Below are 23,774 nucleotides of genomic sequence, written 5' to 3'. Positions count from 1 at the left end.
CCGAGAAGGTAAAAGCAGACAAGTAATGCAATTAGCAGAGTGTCTGACACAGATAAATATTCAAAAAACAGGTGACACTGTCAGCATGTTATTATTATATCTTACTTTCAGTTCCTTCTCAAGTCTGTCTACTTCAGCTCCTAAAGTATCAATAATATTTTCTCCATGTTTAAGCATAAAGGACTCTAGATCTTCAGGAGTCTTCACTTCTTGAATTTCCTATAAAAGAAAATGATAGCATAAAAAATAAATAAATTCTTAAAAAAAAATCATAGTTGTACATTGATAATTTCTTTAAAAAATTATAACAAATACCATTGAGTTTTATGAAATATGGAAAACTTCCAAGTCATAAGCAATGGACCACCTATTTTCTAAAAAAAAAAGCAATTTCAGAAAAAATTGAGTATAACGCCCCACAGAGGTAGTATTGCAAAATCAGTGGGAAAAGAATGGACACATCAGTAAGTAGTGCTGAGAAAATTACTTTTTAATAAGAAAAAAAAACTAAATCCCTACCTTAGACTAATAAATAATTCCAAGTGGACTGAAAACCAAAGGTATAAAAGCAAACCATAAAATTTTTAGAAGAAAAAAAAAGAATATTTTATGATAATGGGATACAGAAGGGTTTCTTAAGATAATAAAAAGCATTTCAAATTTGACATAAAATTAAAAACTGCACTAAATCTTCTGTAAAACAACAAAGTAGAATGATAAATTACTAACTAGGAAGTTATCTGCATATATGTAACTGAGGAAGGAATAGTACTCAGCATATTAAAAATAGAACATTTACAAATCTGTCAAAATAAATAAGAGAAAGCAAATGAACAAAGAAGTAAGTAGAGGAAATGCCAATGGTCAATAAATTTCTATGCTTATTATCCTTACTACTATCAGGGAAATATCAACTGAATCAACAGGATACTATTTTATATTTATCATAATGACAAAATTTTTAAAACTTTGTCAATACAGTCTAGTGAAAATGTGAAGCGATAGAAACTTTGATACATTGATGATGGAAGTTAAACTGACATACTTGGGAGAACGATTTGTCAACATCTAAGGAAGCTGAAGATATGTTCAGCCAGTGGCTCAGCTATTTTAAACCGAGCTATGTAATAATGCCGTAAATTTCTTGCACACGTGCCATAAATTTTTGCACATGCAAACAAGGAAACATGTATAAAAATGCCATCGTGGTGTTGTTTCCAATAGTTTAACACTGTTCATCAAATGGGGACTGGATAAATAAACTGCAGTATGTTCATTCATAAGATGAAATATTATATACCAAGTAAAAGTAAATTAATTAGGGTATATATTAACATAAAACACACTGCTAAACAAATTACAGAGAAAACCATATTGTATAACTTATAACAATTTTTAAACACCTAAAGTATTATATCTTGTACTAAGAAAAATGTGTTGAAAAGTATAAAAATCTGAATGGAAATGACAAATACTAAAATTCAAGATAATTGTTACTTCTTCGGGTGGAAAAAAGAGAATGGGCTATAGAAGGAGAAACAAGGGTTATAACTATTATGTAATGATTTCTTTTCATTTTTTGAGATCTTAAGCACATACAGCACAGTAAATATCAATATTAGACAAAGGCAAGTGGGACCCTCTGCTCTAGTCGTTACACTCTCCTCCGTACATCTTCTTTTAAAAAACTCTTAATAAAAAAGCACGGATTCTGGAGTTACAGAAATCTAAATTAATATTTGATTCCATATCATGGCTCTGAAATTCAGGCAAATGATCTAATCCTTCTGTGTCTGAATTTGCCTGTATATAAAAATTAAAGGGCTTCCTTTGTGGCTCAGTGGTAAAGAACCTGCCTGCCAAAGCAGGAGACGTGGGTTTGACCCCTGGTCCAGGAGGGTCCCACGTGACATGGGACAATCAGGCCCTGAGGCCACAGCTATTAAGCCTGTGCTTTGGAGCCCAGGAGCTGCAAAGGCTGAGCCACGTGCTGCAACAGCCGAAGACCACACGCCTTAGAGCCCGTGCTCCGCGAGAGAAGCCACCTCAACGAGAAGCCCGCCACAACGAGGGCGGAGACCCTGACGCTGCAGCGAGAGGAGAGCCCGCGGAGGAACGAAGACCCAGCACAGCCAAAATTAAATAAATAATTATTAAAAACAAACAAAATAAAATAAAAACGAAAGCGTTATTTCTTCACCTCACAGGTTGTTGAGAGTAAATAAAATAACATATATACAATGTCTGGCACTAACAATCACTTTAGTAATAAATTACCTTTTCTGCTGACTCCTTTGAATCACTCTTACAGTAAATAAAAAGGTCTTCATCAAATTTTAGAGCCCTAAGAAGCTGAAACCTGAAGTGACTTTAAGACTTACAAAGAAAAGCTTTTATTTTATTTACTCAGGAAGTAACTCTTCAACCCTTGGCTATGTAAGAAAAAAAATCAATAAATAACATAAACTTACTTGTAGCATTTGGTCAAAATCTTGTTTTTCCAAATATGATCTCGTAACAACTCGCCCATCAAAATCTACTTCTGCCTTAAATCTCACTTTCCCTAAGCCCAGGTCTGTGGCTTTAACATCATGAATCGCCCTGCAATCAACAACAATGCGTACAAATTTATACACACACACATACGTTTTAGTGGGAAAAGTCTACAATTCTTATTTTTTTCCACCAGTGATGAAAATGGACTAAGATAGCTTCCAGAGTGTTCACCATTAGGCACCACCTACCATTTTCCTAACAAATTGCTCGTTTAGCTTTTTTTTTTTGTATAATGCCATCAGTTCAGTTCAGTTGCTCAGTTGTGTCCGACTCTTTGCAACCCCATGAACCGCAGCACGCCAGGCCTCCTTGTCCATCACCAACTTCCGGAGTTTGCTCAAACTCATGCCGGTCAAGTCGGTGATGCCATCCAGCTATCTCATCCTCTGTCGTCCCCTTCTCCTCCTGACCCCAATCCCTCCCAGCATCAGAGTTTTTTCCAACAAGTCAACTCTTCGCATGAAGTGGCCAAAGTATTGGAGTTTCAGCTTCAACATCAGTCCTTCCAATGAACATCCAGGACTGATCTTCTTGAGGATGGACTGCTTGGATCTCCTTGCAGTCCAAGGGACCCTCAAAAGAGTCTTCTCCACAGTTTTGAACTCCACACTCAAAAGCATCAATTTTTTGGCACTCAGCTTTCTTCATCGTCCAACTCTCACATCCATACATGACCACTGGAAAAACCATAGCCTAGACCAGACGGACCTTTGTTGGCAAAGTAATGTCTCTGCTTTTTAATATGCTATCAGGTTAGCCATAACTTTCCTTCCAAGGAGTAAGCGTCTTTTAATTTCATGGCTGCAGTCACCATTTGCAGTGATTCTGGAGCCCAAAAAATAATGCCATACAAAGGTGCAAACAATACTATTTTATGGTAATTTTTATATACATTAATCACATAGTTTGTGGATTAAAAAATCAACTCTAAACTGCTATTTACAATATTGTCATTTTAAATCATACTCTTTTTTTCAATAGCTCCTTCTTCACACGATGCTGAGAAGTACTGTATTAGAATGAGGTTAATAATAACTACCTAACAGGATGGATTATAGAGTTTTGCCAAGAGAACGCACTGGTCATAGCAAACACCCTCTTCCAACAACACAAAAGAAGACTCTACACATGGACAACACCAGATGGCCAACACTGAAATCAGATTGATTATATTCTTTGCAGCCAAAAATAGAGAAGCTCTATACAGTCAGCAAAAACAAGACAAGGAGCTGACTGTGGCTCAGATCATGAACTCCTTATTGCCAAATTCAGACTTAAATTGAAGAAAGTGGGGAAAACCACTAGACCATTCAGGTATGACCTAAATCAAATCCCTTATGATTATACAGTGGAAGTGAGAAATAGATTTAAGGGACCAGATCTGATAGACAGAGTGCCTGATGAACTATGGACTGAGGTTCATGACATTGTACAGGAGACAGGGATCAAGACCATCCCCAAGAAAAAGAAATGCAAAAAAGCAAAATGGCTGTCTGAGGAGGCCTTACAAATAGCTGTGAAAAGAAGATAAGCAAAAAGCAAAGGAGAAAAGGAAAGATATTCCCATTTGAATGCAGAGTTCCAAAGAATAGCAAGGAGACATAAGAAGGCCTTCCTCAGCAATCAATGCAAAGAAATAGAGGAAAACAACAGAGTGGGAAAGACTAGAGATCTCTTCAAGAAAATTAGAGATACCAAGGGAACATCTCACGCAAAGATGAGCACAATATAAAGGACGGAAATGGTATGGACCTAACAGAAGCAGAAGATATTAAGAAGAGGTGGCAAGAATACACAGAAGAAACTGTACAAAAAAGATCTTCACGACCCAGATAATCACGATGGTGTGATCACATAGAGCCAGACATCCTGGAATGTGAAGTCAAGTGGACCTTAGAAAGCATCTTTATGAACAAAGCTAGTGGATGTGATGGAATTCCAGTTGAGCTATTTCAAATCCTGAAAGATGATGGTGTGACAGTGCTGCACTCAATATGCCAGCAAATTTGGAAAACTCAGCAGTGGCCACAGGACTGGAAAAGGTCAGTTTTCATTCCAATCCCAAAGAAAGGCAATGCCAAAGAATGCTCAAACTACTGCACAATTGCACTCATCTCACAGGCCAGTAACGTAATGCTCAAAATTCTCCAAGCCAGGCTTCAGCAATACATGAACTGTGAACTTCCAGATCTTCAAGCTGGTTTTAGAAAAGGCAGAGGAACCAGAGATCAAATTGTCAATATCCTCTGGATCATCGAAAAAGCAAGAGAGTTCCAGAAAAACATCTATTTCTGCTTTATTGACTATGTCAAAGCCTCTGACTATGTGGATCACAATAAACTGTGGAAAATTCTTCAAGAGATGGGAATACCAGACCACCTGATCTGCCTCTTGAGAAACCTGTATGCAGGTCAGGAAGCAACAGTTAGAACTGGACATGGAACAACAGACTGGTTACAAATAGGAAAAGGAGTACGTCAAGGCTATATATTGTCAGCCTGCTTATTTAACTTATATGCAGAGTACATCATGAGAAACACTGGGCTGGAAGAAGCACAAGCTGGAATCAAGATTGCCGGGAGAAATATCAATAACCTCAGATATGCAGATGACACCACCCTTATGACAGAAAGTGAAGAAGAACTAAAGAGCCTCTTGATGAAAGTGAAAGAGGAGAGTGAAAAAGTTGGCTTAAAGCTCAACATTCAGAAAACTAAGATCATGGCATCTGGTCCCATCACTTCATGGGAAATAGATGGGGAGACAGTGGAAACAGTGTCAGACTTTTTTTTTTCGGGCTCCAAAACCACTGCAGATGGTGATTGCAGTCATGAAATTTAAAGACGCTTACTCCTTGGAAGCAAAGTTATGACCAACCGAGACAGCAGATTAAAAAGCAGAGACATTACTTTGCCAACAAAGGTTTGTCTCGTCAAGGCTATGGTTTTTCCAGTGGTTATGTATGGATGTGAGAGTTGGACTATAAAGAAAGCTGAGCGCCGAAGAATTAATGCTTTTCAACTGTTGGAATTGGAGGTGTTGGAGCAGACTCTTGAGAGTCCCTTGGACTGCAAGGAGATCCAACCAGTCCGTCCTCAAGGAGATCAGTCCTGGGTGTTCATTGGAAGGACTGATGCTGAAGCTGAAACTCCAGTACTTTGGCCACCTCATGCGAAGAGTTGACTCATTGGAAAAGACCCTGATGATGGGAGGGATTGGGGGCAGGGGGAGAAGGGGACGACAGAGGATGAGATGGCTGGATGGCATCACTGACTCAATGGGCATGAGTTTGAGTAAACTTCGGGAGCTGGTGATGGACAGGGAGGCCTGGTATGCTGCGATTCATGGGGTCACAAAGAGTCGGATGCGACTGAGCGACTGAACTGAACTGATACAATTTATTCATTTTAGAAAAGCATATCTAACTCAGTCTTAACAAACGATTTAAAATACTCATGACTTGACTAATATTAAACAGCAGTTAATAAAAATATTCTGATATACTTTTCACTTATATTCTTACACATGACTAATTGCAGATAGAAAAGTGTGATAGGCAGTGTTTACCATGGTTCCAGCAATCCTCTCCTCTTGTGTTCAGGCCCTTGGGCAACCCTCTCTCTTTCAATGCAGGCTACCCCTAGTATTTGCTCCTAACCAAAAGAATATGGCAAGATGATGAGGTGTCATTTCAAGATCAGATGACTGATCTGTGACTTTTATCTTGTCCACACTCAACATCTGTTGTCTTCTCCATTTGCATACTCTGATTAAGCAAACAGCCATGTGGGAGAGCTCCACAGGGCAAGGGAACTGAGTTCTGTTGATAACCGTGGCAGTAAGCTTAGAAGCTGATCCCTCCCCAGAGATGACTAAGTCTCAGTCAACACCTTAACTGCAATATGTGAGAAATCCTGGAGTAGAAACCCAGGTAAACTGCGTTCAGATTCCTGACCCAGAGAAGCTGTGAGGCAGTGAACGGTGTATTAAATCACAAAGACTTGGGGTAATTTGTCCCAGAGCAATATAGGTAACTAATACACCGCTTAAAAACTGTATAAACTTTCTGAAATACTAACATTTATTTTTCCAACAATTTATTCTACAGATCTTCACTATTTCAGGAAATTTCAGATTTGTCACAATCTTTCCATTTACAGTTCTTTTGTAGACTTTGATTATAAACAACATATGCAAATTATAAACACATTATTCCTAACAAATGGGTGCCAAAATACATGAAGTAAAAACTGACAGAAATGAAAGGAGAAATAGGCAATTCAACAATAATAATAGGCGACTTCAATATCCTACTTTCAATAATGGAGAGAACAATGAGGCAGGAGGATCAACAGGGAAACAGAAAACTTGAGCACTATAAACCAACCAAATCTAACAGACATCTACACAACACTCCTTATAATAGCAGAATAAACATCCTCAAGTACACATGGAACATTATCCAAGATCGATCATATGCTTGGCTATAAAATAAAGCTCAGTAAATTTAAAAGGGCAGAAATTATAAAAAGTGCTTGACAACCACAATGGAATGAAATAAGAAGTAACAAAGACATTTGAGAAATTAAACCACACATTGCTAACCAACCGATGGTTAAAGAAGAAATCTAAAGTGAAATCAGAAAATACTTTGACGCAAATGAAGACACAATATAATAAAATTTATAGGATGAAGTGAAAGCAGTACTCAGGAGGAAATTTATAAGTGTAAAAGCCTATATTAAAAAAAGAAGATGGATATCACATAAAAAACTTAATGTACCCTCTTAAGACATTGAAAAAAGAGCAAACCTAAATCAATACTAAATGTAAATCAAGCAGAAGGAAGGAAATAATATAGATTAGAGCAGGATTCAAGAAATAGAAAAAACTACAGAAAATCAATTAAACCAAAAGTTAGTCCTCTGAAAAGATCAACAAAATTGATAAATCTTTAGCTGGACTGACCAAGAAAAAAAATAAACAACACTTAAATTACCAGAATCAGAAATGAAAGAGGAGACATTACTACCAATCCTAAAGAAATAAAAAGAAATACAAAGGAAAGCCATGAACAGCTGTACCAACACATTAGATAACTTAGAAATAATGGACAAATTTCTAGAAAGACACAAACTGCTGAAACTGACACAAGACAAAAGAGACAATCCAAATAAACGTGGAACCAGAGACAGAGCAAGTAATCAAGAGGGACCAAGCAGAGAGCCCGTCCCCAGATGGCATCGCTGCTGACCTGCACCAAACGTTTAAAGAAGAAATCATAGCAATTTGTTTTACAAACTCATTAAAAAAAATTAGAAGAGAAGAGGAAACACTTCCCAACTCATTTTATAAAGTCACTATTACCATGATACTAAAAGTAGACAAAAGATACCACAAGAAAAGGACATTAATATGGAGAATCTCACATGAAGTCACTAGGCCTAGTATTGATTCTAAAAACGCTCAACTTCTAATCTTGATCTAGTAGGTAACTACTTTTTAAGAATAAACATGTAGGGCGTAGAATATAAATATAATAATCACATACTCATTTGTTTTAGTGACGCAAATATAGAGGTCATTCATTAAAGACTGAACTTAAAGATTTTAAAGACTGAACTTAAAGATTTTAATTATAACACAAGAAAAACACATTCTTAAAGTTAAATATATATATATATATATACATGTAGGTAAGTAGTAGAAAATTAGAATTTTAAAGGATTGTTCCTTCCCCTTCACTCTGAAACTATACTACTGCTTGAGTTCACTAAGGTCTATTAAAACACTTTATCTCTTCTGATTATCTCTTAAATCTTCAACTCTTTATCATTCAAAGATAAAGATTATAAGGAAAAACACTTAAAATAAGCTAAAATAAGATGTCTACATACTAAAAAAAAGAATAAATTATATTCAATTTGGTAGTCATATCCCAATGAATAAAAATCTTTTAAGTTCAGCATATTCAATTTGCCGGGACTTCCCTGTGGTCCAGCGGCTAAGGCTCCAAGCTCCCAATGCAGTCCTGGTCTGGGAACTAGACCTCACATGCTGTAGCTAAGACCCAGTGCAGTCAAATAAGTTTTTAAAAATACATATTCAATTTGTAATTATAATACAAATATAAGGCAAATATAAATATGAAGATTTCATATAAGTCAAATACTTTGCAAACTTCTGTTCCCATGAAATCATCTAACTGTTCCTTATCAGAAAAATTAAAGATAAAACTTACAAGGAAACTCAGGGAGTCTGCTAAATGCTTCACTTGCTTTCTTGTAAGGTTGCAATGCGGCAAATCAGTAGATTAAAAAGTTCTGAAAGCTAGGGATGCAATTCTTCTCTTTTGGAAGAATTTATAAAACAAGCATTTCTATTTCTTCATATATTTCTCTAAACTTTAACAGCATCACTGGAATAAGCTGACCTTACTGACGGATCGTTCTCCAGGAGTTCAGTAAGCCGCTGCACTTGTTCTGGCTGGATGGATCGCCCCAAGAGCGCCTCCGTGTTGGTGTAGATGAGAAACGCTGAGACCACGCCCAGCAGGGTGCCCACACCCAAAGAGCCTAGGCTGTCATACACTGGGTTGCCTAAATAAAAGCACATAAGAAGTCAGTAAATTAACATGTTCTATTTCAATGAGCTTTAGGGAGCAAAGAACCTAAATTAGTAAACCAAGGGACTTGAAATTCATTCCTAATTCCTTTAATGACTTTCTCCTAATAGTTTTACTATTCTACAAAAGAAGAATGCTACAACTTACTGCATATTACATAAAAGAGTATTATGCAGTTTAATTACTTATGATCCATTCCTTGCACCACGTCACATGGGTTAGCGTTCAGAGCATTTTCAAATTAGAGACATGATATATATACTAAAGTGATAAAGAGTCCATTTCTTTTTTGGTATGTCGGTAGCACTTTTCCTAGTTGACAAAATAATTGTAGGACCAACAGCTAAAAAAAAATTTTTGTGTTTTGTCTTACAAAGGTTCTGTGAAAGATTTAAGCCATATAAAAAAATATGCATGAGGCACGTTTATCTCTTTCAACCAAGAATGATACATAGGTAGTAACATTCTTAGATACACAAAAAGAAAGCAGAAAGAAAATGGAAGTTCATTTGAATCTACTGGCTACCTTAAAGCAGCAGTTCTCAAAATGCAGTCCTAAGACCAGTAGTAGCATCAGCATCACTAGATAACCTGGCAGTAATGCAAATTCTCACGTCTCACTCAAGACCTTCTAAATCAGAACTCTGGAGCAGAGGTCTAGCATTCTATGCATTCCCAATCCCTCCATATGATTCTGATTGTAAAGTTTGCACTAGGTTATTAGGACTTTATTCTCTTCCAGAACCAATAAGAAGAGTTGACTTATTATCTTTGAATGTATAGGTTAATATTTATTAACAGACGTCAATAAATATTACACTTTAAATCTTTATAATAAATTTTACATGCAAGGTTTTTATAAATTAAGCCTTTTATTCCATAGATCAAATGTCAGTATTAAATTTAACTACCTTAATGCTTGATAAAATATACATGTTTTACTAAAAAAAAAAAACAAAAACCTCAATTTACATTAGCTTTATTAACATGTAGTCAAAATACAACACTAAAAAGGCATGACTTATTTTGTACTACTAAAGTATACAAATATGATCCACTTGTAAAACATAATCCATTAGGAAGTTTGTAATTATAGAGTTTCAAATTAAATACTGCTCTTCTTTAGAAATCTAAACTTAATTATTTTTATTTTCAAATACACAGTATTAATAACTGAATGACAATAATAATAAACGGAATTATTAGCTGGAAAATATTTTATTTACGGGCATGTCATTTAATGTAAATGACTTAAGCAATTAAATAAAAATTATTGTGAAACTTTTTAATGAAGGATATAATAAAACATACTTGGTAGAAAGAGATTTTTCTTTATCTTGATTTTTTAAATTTATTTTTAACTGGAGGAAAATTGCTTTACAATATTCTACTGGTTTCTGCACACAACGTGAATCAGCGTAAGTATATGTGTCCTCCTTCCTGAGCCTCCCTCCCACCCCCGACCCCATCCCACTCCTCTATTAAGAGCTGACCTATTCATCAAGTCATACTTTCCTTAGGCCTTACATTTTGCTAGGAAATTATTTATGTCTAAAAAGTGTCTAAAATGGTAAGGTCAACTAGAAAAACAATCAAAACATTTAGGAATATTCTGGATCATAGTCAACATCATAAAATGCTGGTTTAGTCTCAATATGCACATTCAAAGTGAGAAAAATCTCTTCATACTTCAGACTATGTTAACACTGCAGAACGGTGGAAGCTCATCACCTAAAATTATTTTAAATATGCTAGGACAAACAGGTAAGTCTGGAAATACCGTTCCAAGAGAATTCCAACCTCAGAAATTGAGTTTCTTCATAATAATTGGTTCGTTTATTTTAGAAAATAAAAATAAAATGGTTTTTCTGTCTTCTTATCCACCTGTGCTGCACTGGCCTTCAGAACCTGTAACTAGCTGCCAGAGTGAGGATGGAAGCAACTAAAGAATCAAGGACAGCGCAAAGCAAGAGCAGTTATTATTGGCACTAATAGCGGAAAAAGACAAATGGGTAAGCCACAATGTACATTTATTTTAAACTTTAGAGTTTATTAAAGTTCTCTCTCATATATTATCTCAAACCTGTAAGGTCTCTAGGACAAGTATTACCAATATCTCTACACATAAAGAACTTAAAGCTCTAAATAGTTGTGTAACTTACTAAGTCACAGCTAAAAAGGTTTAGAGCATTATAGAAATGCTCTATTAGCAGTTTTCTTTATTACTAAGGGAAATTTCTAACTCAGAAATCTGAATACTTTTACTGTCTTATAAAAACAAACGGTTAGTATGAAATTCACATTTAACCATCTATTGGTTTAAACTTTTTCAACGATATAAAGGAAAATTCCCACATATTAAAGGATTATTTAAGTAGCACAAATAAATCACCCGTAATCCGAGAAATATTCACCTGTTATGGAGGTAAGGCCCATACAAGTGGCTGCTATTGTCACTCCCAACACTGCCGCAGTATCCTCCAGTAATATAACATTGGTACTGGGATCACGACTTTCCATTACTTAATCATTGGGGTAGAGACAAGAAAAGAAACTTTTGAAATTTTAATTTGATATTATCAGGCAACATAAAATGTCCATTAATTTAACTTAATTTAATCTGAATTAAAAGGGAGTTCCTTAGTGGCTTAGCAGTTAGGATTATAGGCTTTCACTGCTATGGCCCAGGTTAAATCCCTTGCTGGGGAACTGAAATCCCACAAGTTGTGCACAATGGCCATAAAAAAATAAAATTAAAAATGCATGAGATCCTGACTTTTAAAACTGTTCAATATAAACATAATTACTTGATTTAAATGTTAACAATAACTGATATTTAGAGTCAAATTACTTTCTCAAGTTACATAAGCATACACAGAAATACTGTAGTCCACATAAGTTAAAACCAAATATAAAGCACTCCTATTCAAATTACACTACATTTTTCTTTTTAAAAGAGCTAATATATAAGTATGAGCCATATAGGGAAGACACTGAGACATATTTTGTACACATCTATGTGGAACAAAGCAATAGTACTCAGTGATTTTAGGCAAATAAAGATGATGATATAATACACCTACATTTCTAAAGTACATACCATACTTGTAAAATGACGTTCCTTTGGCCCGAGCACTCCTACGAAGCTCATTTACAGCAACAAGAAGTGTTGCTGAAAGAAAAGCACTCATATCAGATGGAAGAAACTTCATGCCTCCAAACTTTAAAGATGGCATCTCAAAAGATAAATAAATAGGCACCATGCTTTAATGCTATCTAAGACCTGTCAGTAAGGAAAAGTTCTATATTAAACTAGCCATTAGCAAGAATCCCAGTTAATCATTATAATAAAATCCCATATTTTTAGCTACATAATTTAAATATCATTACTGTCACAACAGCCTTAATTTATTAGGACTTCCCTGGTGGCTCAGATGGTAAAGTGTCTGTCCACAATGCGGGAGACCTGGGTTCGATCCCTGGGTCGGGAAGATTCCCTGGAGAAGGAAATGGCAACCCACTCTAGAACTCTTGCCTGGAAAATCCCATGGATGGAGGAGCCTGGTGCAGGCTACTGTCCATGGGGTTGGTTGTCAGGTACCACGCTAAGCACAGTCACTTTTGAGACTCCCAACCTTTTGAGGCAGGTGTTATTATCAACATTTTACAAGAATGTCAACGATGAAGGGATAATGCAGAGAAAATGACAATGTTTCGGAAGTAAACATACTATAAGCAGAGCAGCAGATTAGGCAGTTTCAGGCATGGTATTAGCACTTCTCTGTCACATTACTGCTGTAGCTCAAACTTTCACAAGCTTAAAAATACTCGTACCACAAAAAGGGACAGTCTTCCCCGGTTAACATCACTAAAGCCTGATTCTTAAAAACTCAGTATATAGTTATGTTTTTATACTCCATTTCAAATGTTCTGAGCATTATGATATGATACTTAAGAACAAGAACAAAAAAAGCTTTTCCAAATTTGGCCTCATCCATTATAGGAATCAACATAGTACATTATACAAAGAATTTCCTCCCTCAAAGGAGACAAAACTTTATTCCTATTTCTACAGTTTTCTTTAACCAAGAGAACTTATTATTAATAGCAAACTATAAAAATGGACTATAGATTATTAAGAATAACAAAATTCTGGGAGAGTACATACCTCCTTCAGATACTAATGATCCCGCTAAAATACAGTATGCCTAGGAAATAAATATTAAAAAAAATCATAAGTTAATATTTCACTAAAGAATTATAACAGTCCATACATAATAAGCTTAATGGATGGAAACATCAATTCAATCCCAATCAGATAAGGATTTTGATGGGAAATAGTTCAAATGAGGACAATGAGATACATGGTGTCTCATAAGAAACAAGAGTTAAAATTTGATGACCATCTCACTTTTTAATACCTGGAAGAGTAATACACACACACACAGAGTAGACTGTTATACCATGACCTAAGTTAATTCATGTTATAAAAGAATTATCACTTAATTGGTAAAAAAAGTTTTTAACTTCAAAATGAACACAAACATTTGAAATCTAGGGTTGTGGATACAGTAAGATCCCCAACCATACCCAGTTAATTCTCAATTTTGTTTGGACGCCCAGTATCAAGAGAATTCTTTCTCAGTCCTGATTCAGATGCATCAGCAGTTATATACAGTAATCAATGTGGGGGAGGAAAATAATACCATTTTCCTCTTGAATTAGATAAAGATATCAAGAAGCATCACTACAAACAAAGTTAGTGGAGGTGACAGAATTCCAGTTGAGCTGTTTCAAACCCTATAAGATGATGCTGTGAAAGTGCTACACTCAATATGCCAGCATATTTGGAAAACTCAGCAGTGGCCACAGGACTGGAAAAGGTCAGTTTTCATTCCAATCCCAAAGAAAGGCAATGCCAAAGAATGCTCAAACTACCACACAATTGTATTCATCTCACATGCTAGTAAAGTAATGCTCAAAATTCTCCAAGCCAGGCTTCAGCAATATGTGAAACGTGAACGTCCAGATCTTCAAGCTGGTTTTAGAAAAGGCAGAGGAACCAGAGATCAAATTGCCAACATCTGCTGGATCATCGAAAAAGCAAGAGAGTTCCAAAAAAACATCTATTTCTGCTTTATTGACTACGCCAAAGCCTCTGACTATGTGGATCACAATAAATTGTGGAAAATTCTTCAAGAGATGGGAATACCAGACCATATGACCAACCTTTTGAGAAATCTGTATGCAGGTCAGGAAGCAAGTTAGAACTGGGCATGGAACAACAGACTGGTTCCAAATAGGAAAAGGAGTACATCAAGGCTGTATATTGTCACTCTGTTTATTTAACTTATATGCAGAGTACATCATGAGAACCGCTGGGCTGCAATCAAGATTGCCAGGAGAACTATCAATAACCTCAGATATGCAGATGACACCACCCTTGTGGCAGAAAGTGAAGAAGAACTAAAGAGCTTCTTGATGAAAGTGAAAGAAGAGAGTAAAAAAGTTGGTTTAAAGCTCAACATTCAGAAAACTAAGATCATGGCACGTGGTCCCATCACTTCATGGCAAATAGATGGGGAAACAGTGGCAGACATTTTTGGTCTCCAAAATCACTGCAGATGGTAACCGCAGTCATGAAATTAAAAGACGCTTTACTCCTTGGAAGGAAACTTATGACCAACCTAGATAGCATATTAAAAAGCAGAGACATTACCTTGCCAACAAAGGTCTGTCTAGTCAAGGCTATGGTTTTTCCAGTAGTCATGTATGGATGTGAGAGTTGGACTATAAAGAAAGCTGAGTGCTGAAGAATTCATGCTTTTAAACTGTGGTGCTGGAGAAGACTCTTAAGAGTCCCTTGGACTGCAAGGAGATCCAACCAGTCCATCCTAAAGGAGATCAGTCCTGGGTGTTCATATTGGAAGGACTAATGTTGAAGCCGAAACTCCAATACTCTGGCCACCTCATGTGAAGAGTTGACTCACTTGAAAAGACCCTGATGCTGGGAAAGATTGAGGGCAGGAGGAGAAAGGGACGACAGAGGATGAGATGACTGGATGGCATCACCGACTCAATGGACATGGGTTTGGGTGGACTCCGGGAGTTGGTGATGGACAGGGAGGCCTGGTGTGCTGTGGTTCATGGGGTGGCAAAGAGTCGGACACAACTGAGCGACTGAACTGAACTATCAAGAACAGCTTTGTGCTTTAGTCCAAGACATACAGAAAAAAATAAGACAGATTTTTTAAAAGTTTTGTATGAAATTCAAATGAAAAATTTTATATGAAATTTAAAAATTCAAATATAGAACTTTTGGAACCCCAGCCTTCCCTGAAATAGAGGTTTAAAAATTTTGAACCCCCTTCAACATTCTCCTCATTCTGTTAAGGAAAGTAAGATTTCCCAAAGCTATGTGATTTGCTTGAGTATATGGAAAGAATATTGGAATAAGAACTAGAATACAGGTTTTCCTATCTCAATTTTAGGCGCCTTCCACTGAATCTTACTGGCAACATCAGCAGAAATAGTCTGGAGCTACACCGTGAGATACAAAAGCCGACAGGGGTGCCACAGGACCAATTTGCACTTGTCGAGGGAGCTATGGTCTCAGCTGCCAAGCAGGGTAACCTCCAAGAAGTTCCCATGAGAAGAAAACAGACAGCCATAGGTCTCTACAAAGGCCAGCAGATGCCAGTGCAAGATGAAGCCGGTGTCTGTAAAGCAGTGCTTCTCTGTGCCCTTCTCCACCTTCAGTGCTGCCAGAGGCGCCCGGGGGGCAGGAGAGAGGAACCGAAGCCCTTAGGGGCAAACATACAGAAGGCAGCCACACGCCCACTCCCCCAATGGAGGCTCCACCAGAATGTGGGAAAGAAGACGCCCTAGGAAAAATTCTCACATGTGACTGTTACAAGGGAATGGATATTTTAACTACTGACAGATTATTCTCAGTACTAAAACGGAACAGAGGTCTTCTGGTCTTTCTGCTTTTAGTAACGGAAGAAATTAATAGAACTGTCCAAAATTTTAACCAAGGATGTAGTGCTTCACGACTGTGCCTGAAGAGACACTCTTGCTCAACATCATTGAATCACATGGGTTTGAAGTCAGGTTCAGTCACATCCTGAACAACTCATACAGGTACACAATCCTATATTACAGTCAAGAAGGCATATTTAGTCCCAATATTTAACATTAATGTAACAAAGGTATTCCACTGTACTTGTTAGTTTATACTACTTTAAAACCGAGGGGGGAGGGAAGGAGAAATTACCCATAGAAGAGATTCTATTGGTTGAGGATTGAGCAATCCCATGATTCCATGGTACCAAGATAATCCTGCACCCATCATGAAAATACCAACACCACTAATTAGTGAAGCAATATAGCGCATATTTGAAAATCCATACCTGAAAAATAAAAAAAAATAGTTTACAAGAAATATAAATGATTTCCATCCAAAATGTTTAATAGTTCAATGAAGAAAAACTTCTTATGATATCAAGATGTTATGATTTTATAGTTAAGTAAAAGGTAAGTGCTAAACTCAAATCTAATCAGAAAGTAAAATATAAAGTGGAAAAAACTGCATGATCTTTGAAACTATATAAAAATAAAGTGAATATGATTTAATTCAGGTATTTGCTAATCCCTCTTTCTTATCATTTGCTTTGATTTACTACAGCGATTTTAAATACCACAAACACAGATAAAATTTATCTTTAAAATGTATTCAGATGTTTAATGAAGAGGATAACATTTCAATTTCCTTGTAATGAAGTTTCTAATTCAATACTGTCTTACATAATTTATATTACCTATAATTTGATGCTAGATACTTTTTGCCAATTCTGTAGAATTTAACACCCAGTAACTCACTACTATTATTAAAAGACTAAGAGCTTCAGTTTTCTCGATGTTTGATGACAATTTTTTTGTTAAATCTCAATTATTTTTTTAAGAGTCTTTGGTCAACATGTGCATTACTTTGTTATTATTGTATCTACCAATACAATAATGAGTAATAAATTTAAAAATATGAGATAATGTAAGAGGGAAAGAATCACTCATTGATAACAGAAGTTTCTGGGAAATTTACCCCCAAATTCAAACATGGTACCCCTAGAGTAGATGCAAATTTAAACAAGAGTTCTTAATTTAAAACGGTTTCCCAGGTGATGCAGTGGTAAAGGATCTGCTTGTCAATACAGGAGATGCAAGAGACACAGGTTCAACACCTGGGTTGGGAAGATCCTCTGGAGTAGGATATGGTAACCCACTCCAGTATTCTTGCTTGGAATCTTAATTAAAATTGTTTTTATTTAATTCCTTTTGCAAATATGTAATCTTACCATAGGAAATTATCAGTTTATAGATGTGACAGTGTTCTGTAAGTTTGATTTAGAAAAATTAACATTCTTCTAAAGTTTTCCCCACATAGACTATAAATATTTAAGATAATTTAAGATCTAAAATAAATAGCATTACTTTCATTTTATGTGTTTTCAAGGAATTTGTATATTCTTACTGAAATTTTTAATTATGTAGATCTGCACTATCCAGTATGTCACTAGCTACATAAGACTATTTAAATGTAAATTAAGTAAAACTAAATAAAATTTTAACATAATTCTTCAATTGCACCTGCCACATTTCCAGTGCTCAACAGCCCCTTGTAGCTAGTGACTAGCATATTGAATAGATATGCATAACTATTCCTATTATTATAGAAAATTCTATCAGGCAGCACTAAAGTAGATTGTTGAAAATATCTTATGAAATCTACACACCTAAAAATTTTCAATTTCACCCTGTTTTACAATTTTTGGTATATAAAACTGGTCAGAAAAAATTTTTTTTGACATAGTAAAATGCTGTAATCATGTAATCATGTGTAATTAGCAGACTCGAAAGCTAGCTGTTCCCTATACAACCTTACTGACAGTTACAGGATATTCAAAATATGCTATTATTTATAAGAAAACAGGAGTGTCTGGATTTCAATATGTATAAAGCACAGAGGCAGATTCCTATACAGAAATAAAAGTATACTTCTTTTGCCTTAAGGCAAATTTGATTTCTCAAATTCTATTACTGAAGCTTATTAAAAAAAAGAAAAAAATACACATAGAATCCAAAAATTTTAACTGGTTATATTAGTAGAAGCAGTAGCAAGTCTTTGTATCAAATAACTAATATAATTCAAAACAATATGTGCTAGAGGCACATTTCTTTTAAAAATAAGTCATTCTGAAACATTAACAATACTACCTCCAAATGACAATAAGGGGATTAAAATACATTAAGCATGAATTTAATAGAAATTATCACTAAAATTTAAGAGTGGCCTATTAGTCCAAATGTGAAATATATGTATTTCCTTTGACCAAATAAAACAACTCCAAGATCAAAATATGTGCTTTGTTATTAATTACCAAATACAAAGAGGACAAGATCTTTATGTTACATTACAAAAATAAAAATAATTTGAACTCCATTTTCAAATTAGATCTTGAATTTACTTTGACACAACAGCTGAATCCTGAAATTTAGATACTACAGCAGAAGGACCAAATCTTTAACACAAAGCTGCAGGTATATAAAACTTCAGGACATTATCTATAATTCAATGACTTACTGGCAAAACAAATGAAAACATAATAAAGACAGAGTCCTTACGGATGAGTAGGATCTGGTGTCTGAACAGACTTACTGATGCCCAATGCAAGTAAGGCCTATGGAAGAAAAAAAAAGTAAATAATCATTAGCAAAATAGGGAGTGTAGTGAGGTAAAGCCAGTCTAGAGGGCACAAGCTGAGAACAACAAAGAAACACTTAACACATGCATGTCCCATAACCCAGCAATTCTGGTTTCTAGTACCTACCACTGAGCCATAAAGATGAACAGAAAGGGGTTTAAAAAACACTGCTTATGTCAATGTATGGCAAAAACCACTACAATATTGTAATTAGCCTCCGACTAATAAAAATAAATGGAAAAAAATTTAAAAAATAAAAGTTTGACACCGAAAGAAAAAAAAAAAACAACCCTGCTTATAAAGATGAGAAATAAGAGAGCAACCTAAAACTTCTTCAATGAGGAATGGCAAAATAAATCACGGTACAACCAAACAGTAGATTTCCTCCACCTCAGTGTAAAAGAATAGCGTTGGGATAGAGCTCTCTATGCTGACATGCTGAAAGCTCTAACACGTAACATTCAGTGAAAGGGAAAAAAGCAAGTTTAGAAACAGAATGTACAATACAAAAGAACTTGTGCTTTGCAGTTGTTTGTAAACAACGTATCATGTAAAGCATAGGGAAAAGCCGGAAAGAACTCATGTTTAACCTCTGAGGAGGAAAGTAGGATTAGGGTAGCCTGTAATACCTAATGTTTTACAGGAAGAATAACTTGTATAAGCTGAACGAATAAAAGATTTAAAGAGCACAATTTGTGTATACACATGATACATTTGGGCTTCCCTGGTGGCTTGGAAGGTCAAGAATGCTTGCAATGTAGGAGACCTGGGTTTGATCTCTGGGTTGAGAAGATCCCCTGGAGAAGGGAAGGCTACCCACTCATTTTCTTGCCTGGAGAATTCCATGGGCAGACGAGCCTGGAAGGCTACAGATACGGGTTCGCAAAGAATCAGACATGACTGAGGGACTACTCTATTCTATGACACATTTACATTTTTAGTAAAGCTCCAAAACTATGTGCATGAAGTACAGATATCAATGTATATACTGCAGTGACTATCTGGAGTACAGGAGGAGGAAATAAAGATGGAAGACTAATTCCTTACAACAAAAATTTTATTTCTTTAGGGAAAAAAAGTCATGACAAAATGACAAAATTTTGCATGACAAAAATGTCTTTTATACTGGCTACCATCTTTCTCTCCTTCCTCCCTTGCCTTCATCTTTTCTTCGTTTATTTGATATATTTGATCATATCTTTTTTTTTATCCTATCTTTTGTTAAAAAAGACTGATTCACTGGAGCTGCTCAGTATTATGTTTGCACTAAGTATCTTTTCTATTAATTTGATGTAAATTTAGAAATCTGAAGAAGATTACCTTATTAAAATTATTTATCTAATAAAAATACAAAGCCTCTGAGTGAATATGTAATTTTATTCGACTAAGCTGGGGGGTTTTTCATTTTTTCAGCATGGTATCAAATAGGTAAACTTTTCAAGATAACCAAATTCTTCACAGTTGAGGTTTCTCTGTTGGTTACCATGCATTTAATAGAAACATTTTCTTTTGTAAAATATATGGAGATTTTACGACCCTGAAAATGACTAAAACAAATAAATACCAGATTTAAGTTTTGATATTGGAAATTCTATCCTAAAAACAAATATTACAAATTTTTTTTCTACTTGATTCTAAAGGAAAAGAGGGTTAAACTACTTAAAACAGATGATGGCTTTTCAATAAATTAAACTAAGAGAAATGAGAGTAAATTAAGAATATATAATTTAAAAACTGGTATACTAAAATTGAATACTCATTATCAATTCACACCATATATGTGTGTGTTTATAATGTTTACAAAATAGTCAATGAGTGTTCAATCATTTTTAAAACAATGTTCAGGTTGGCTGTGCAATGAAGTGTGAGATATCAAAAGTTCTATAAATTTAATATGGGCCATATTTATTCTTATAAAAATAAGATATCACTAATCCTGTTCTCCAAAAATTAAAGTCAAAGTTCTAGAACTTAATGTAAATGCAATCATGCAATTACTACTCTTTTGTATTTGCCATCTTTTATTTAACATACTGTTGGCGATGCATATATGCTGTTACAGATAAGAATTTCATTTTTGTGCTGGGAAAACTGGTCAACCACTTGTAAAAGAATGAAACTAGAACACTTTCTAACACCATACACAAAAATAAACTCAAAATGGATTAAAGATCTAAATGTAAGACCAGAAACTATAAAACTCCTAGAGGAGAACATAGGCAAAACACTCTCCGACATAAATCACAGCAAGATCCTCTATGACCCACCTCTCAGAATATTGGAAATAAAAGCAAAACTAAACAAATGGGACCTAATGAAACTTAAAAGCTTTTGCACTACAAAGGAAACTATAAGTAAGGTGAAAAGACAGCCCTCAGATTGGGAGAAAATAATAGCAAATGAAGAAACAGACAAAGGATTAATCTCAAAAATATACAAGCAACTCCTGCAGCTCAATTCCAGAAAAATAAATGACCCAATCAAAAAATGGGCCAAAGAACTAAACAGACATTTCTCGAAAGAAGACATACAGATGGGTAACAAACACATGAAAAGATGCTCAACATCACTCATTATTAGAGAAATGCAAATCAAAACCACAATGAGGTACCATTACACGCCAGTCAGGATGGCTGCTATCCAAAAGTCTACAAGCAATAAATGCTGGAGAGGGTGTGGAGAAAAGGGAACCCTCTTACACTGTTGGTGGGAATGCAAACTAGTACAGCCGCTATGGAGAACAGTGTGGAGATTTCTTAAAAAACTGGAAATAGAACTGCCATATGACCCAGCAATCCCACTTCTGGGCATACACACTGAAGAAACCAGATCTGAAAGAGACCCGTGCACCCCAATGTTCATCGCAGCACTGTTTATAATAGCCAGGACATGGAAGCAACCTAGATGCCCATCAGCAGATGAATGGATAAGGAAGCTGTGGTACATATACACCATGGAATATTACTCAGCCGTTAAAAAGAATTCATTTGAATCAGTCCCAATGAGATGGATGAAACTGGAGCCCCTTATACAGAGTGAAGTAAGCCAGAAAGATAAAGAACATTACAGCATACTAACACATGTATATGGAATTTAGAAAGATGGTAACGATAACCCTATATGCAAAACAGAAAAAGAGACACAGATGTACAGAACAGACTTTTGAACTCTGTGGGAGAAGGTGAAGGTGGGATGTTTCAAAAGAACAACATGTATACTATCTATGGTGAAACAGATCACCAGCCCAGGTGGGATGCATGAGACAAGTGCTCGGGCCTGGTGCACTGGGAGGACTCGGGGGAATCGGGTGGAGAGGGAGGTGGGAGGGGGGATCGGGATGGGGAATACGTGTAAATCTATGGCTGATTCATATCAATGTATGACAAAACCCACTGAAATGTTGTGAAGTAATTAGCCTCTAACTAATTAAAAAAAAAAAAAAAAGAAAAAAGAAAAAAAAAAATCTGACAGTGACAATACTGAATAAAATATAGTCATAAGAAGAAATTTTTAAAAACACAGGTTTTATTTTAGGCATAGTTATTTAAAAGTGATATTGGGGAAAACAAGAATTTTTCTTTACCATAGTCATATTGATACATACACATGATGAATGAAGTGAATTTGGGATAATTACTTCATTATTTTGACCAATCTGGAAATCTAATATGGATTTCATTTTTAATTAAATTTTCAGAATTAAAGGACTTAATTTGCTGCCAATAGCAGAAACCATATTTCTCGGTTATTTATCTACTAGGCTTTCCTGTACACAATCAGTCTGTGTGAATGTATAGTTTTTGCACTGAAAATAAAAGTTTAATAGTCATAAAAAAAAAAAAAAGAATTTCATTTTTTTCTTTTTATTTCTAGATAATATTCCATTGTATGAGTATACCACAATCTGTTTATTCCACTGTTGATGAACATTCATGCTGATCCCAATTTTCTGTCCACTACAGCACCTTTACAGTGCTATAAACATTCTTACACAAGTCTTTGTGGACCTTCGTTCCCATTTCTCCTGGTTAAATATTTAGGAGGGGAATTGCTGCGTCCAACAATAGACATATGCTTTACAAGAAGCTGACTAATTTAAGAGTGGTTGTAACATTTTACGGGCTTCCCTGGTGGCTTAGAGGTTAAAGCGTCTGCCTGCAATGTGGGAGACCTGGGTTCGATCCCTGGGTTGGGAAGATCCCCTGGAGAAGGAAATGGCACCCCCCACTCCAGTATTCTTGCCTGGAGAATCCCATGGACGGAGGAGTCTGGTGGGCTACAGTCCACAGGGTCACAAAGAGTCAGACACGACTGTGCGGTTTGTATCTGTATAACATTTTATGCTCCACTAGCAGTATCTAAAAGGTCTGGGTGCTCTACATTTTAACCCAACATCTGACTGTCAGGCATTTAAATTTTAATCATTATAGTGGATGTGTAGAGAGGTCCTGTCTGGGTGTCAGTATCCATTTCCTGATGATGAATGGCACTGAACACCTCCTTATGTCCATCAACTACATGCAGGTATCTTTGTGAAGTACCTTTCAAATCTTCAGCCTTTTAAAAAAAATCAGATTTTCTTTTTAATACTGAGTTATAGCTGAAGCTTCAATACTTTGGTCACCTGATGTGAAGAGCTGACTCATTGGAAAAGCCCCTGATGCTGGGAAAGAGTAAAGGCAAAAGAGGGCAGCAGCGGATGAGATGGTTGGATGGCATCACTGACTCAATGACCGTGAATGTTAGCAACTCCGGGAGCTGGTGAAGGACAGGGAAGCCTGGTGTGCTACAGTCCATGGGGTCACAAAGTCACATGTGACTTAGCAACTGAA

At 35.8% G+C, this 23,774-nt stretch overlaps 1 protein-coding gene across 2 annotated transcripts in view; it reads right to left on the bottom strand.

Annotated features, from left to right (window-relative positions):
• Positions 1 to 23,774, bottom strand: part of SLC30A9 (solute carrier family 30 member 9) — a 75,793-nt gene that overhangs the window by 11,499 nt on the left and 40,520 nt on the right. For both annotated transcript variants that reach the window (XM_061164660.1, XM_061164661.1), the window contains exons 10-17: positions 18,863 to 18,918; positions 16,458 to 16,593; positions 13,350 to 13,389; positions 12,282 to 12,353; positions 11,596 to 11,703; positions 8,990 to 9,155; positions 2,472 to 2,601; positions 106 to 219 (exon numbers count right to left, since the gene is read on the bottom strand). In XM_061164660.1, coding sequence (XP_061020643.1) covers positions 106 to 219; positions 2,472 to 2,601; positions 8,990 to 9,155; positions 11,596 to 11,703; positions 12,282 to 12,353; positions 13,350 to 13,389; positions 16,458 to 16,593; positions 18,863 to 18,918 — 822 coding nt within the window. The remainder of the gene's footprint in view (positions 1 to 105; positions 220 to 2,471; positions 2,602 to 8,989; positions 9,156 to 11,595; positions 11,704 to 12,281; positions 12,354 to 13,349; positions 13,390 to 16,457; positions 16,594 to 18,862; positions 18,919 to 23,774) is intronic.

Source organism: Dama dama, chromosome 17, assembly GCF_033118175.1.
Source record: "Dama dama isolate Ldn47 chromosome 17, ASM3311817v1, whole genome shotgun sequence".
NCBI lineage: Eukaryota > Metazoa > Chordata > Mammalia > Artiodactyla > Cervidae > Dama > Dama dama.
Note: the sequence above shows the minus strand (reverse complement) of the source record. Positions and strands in the feature narration are given on the sequence as shown.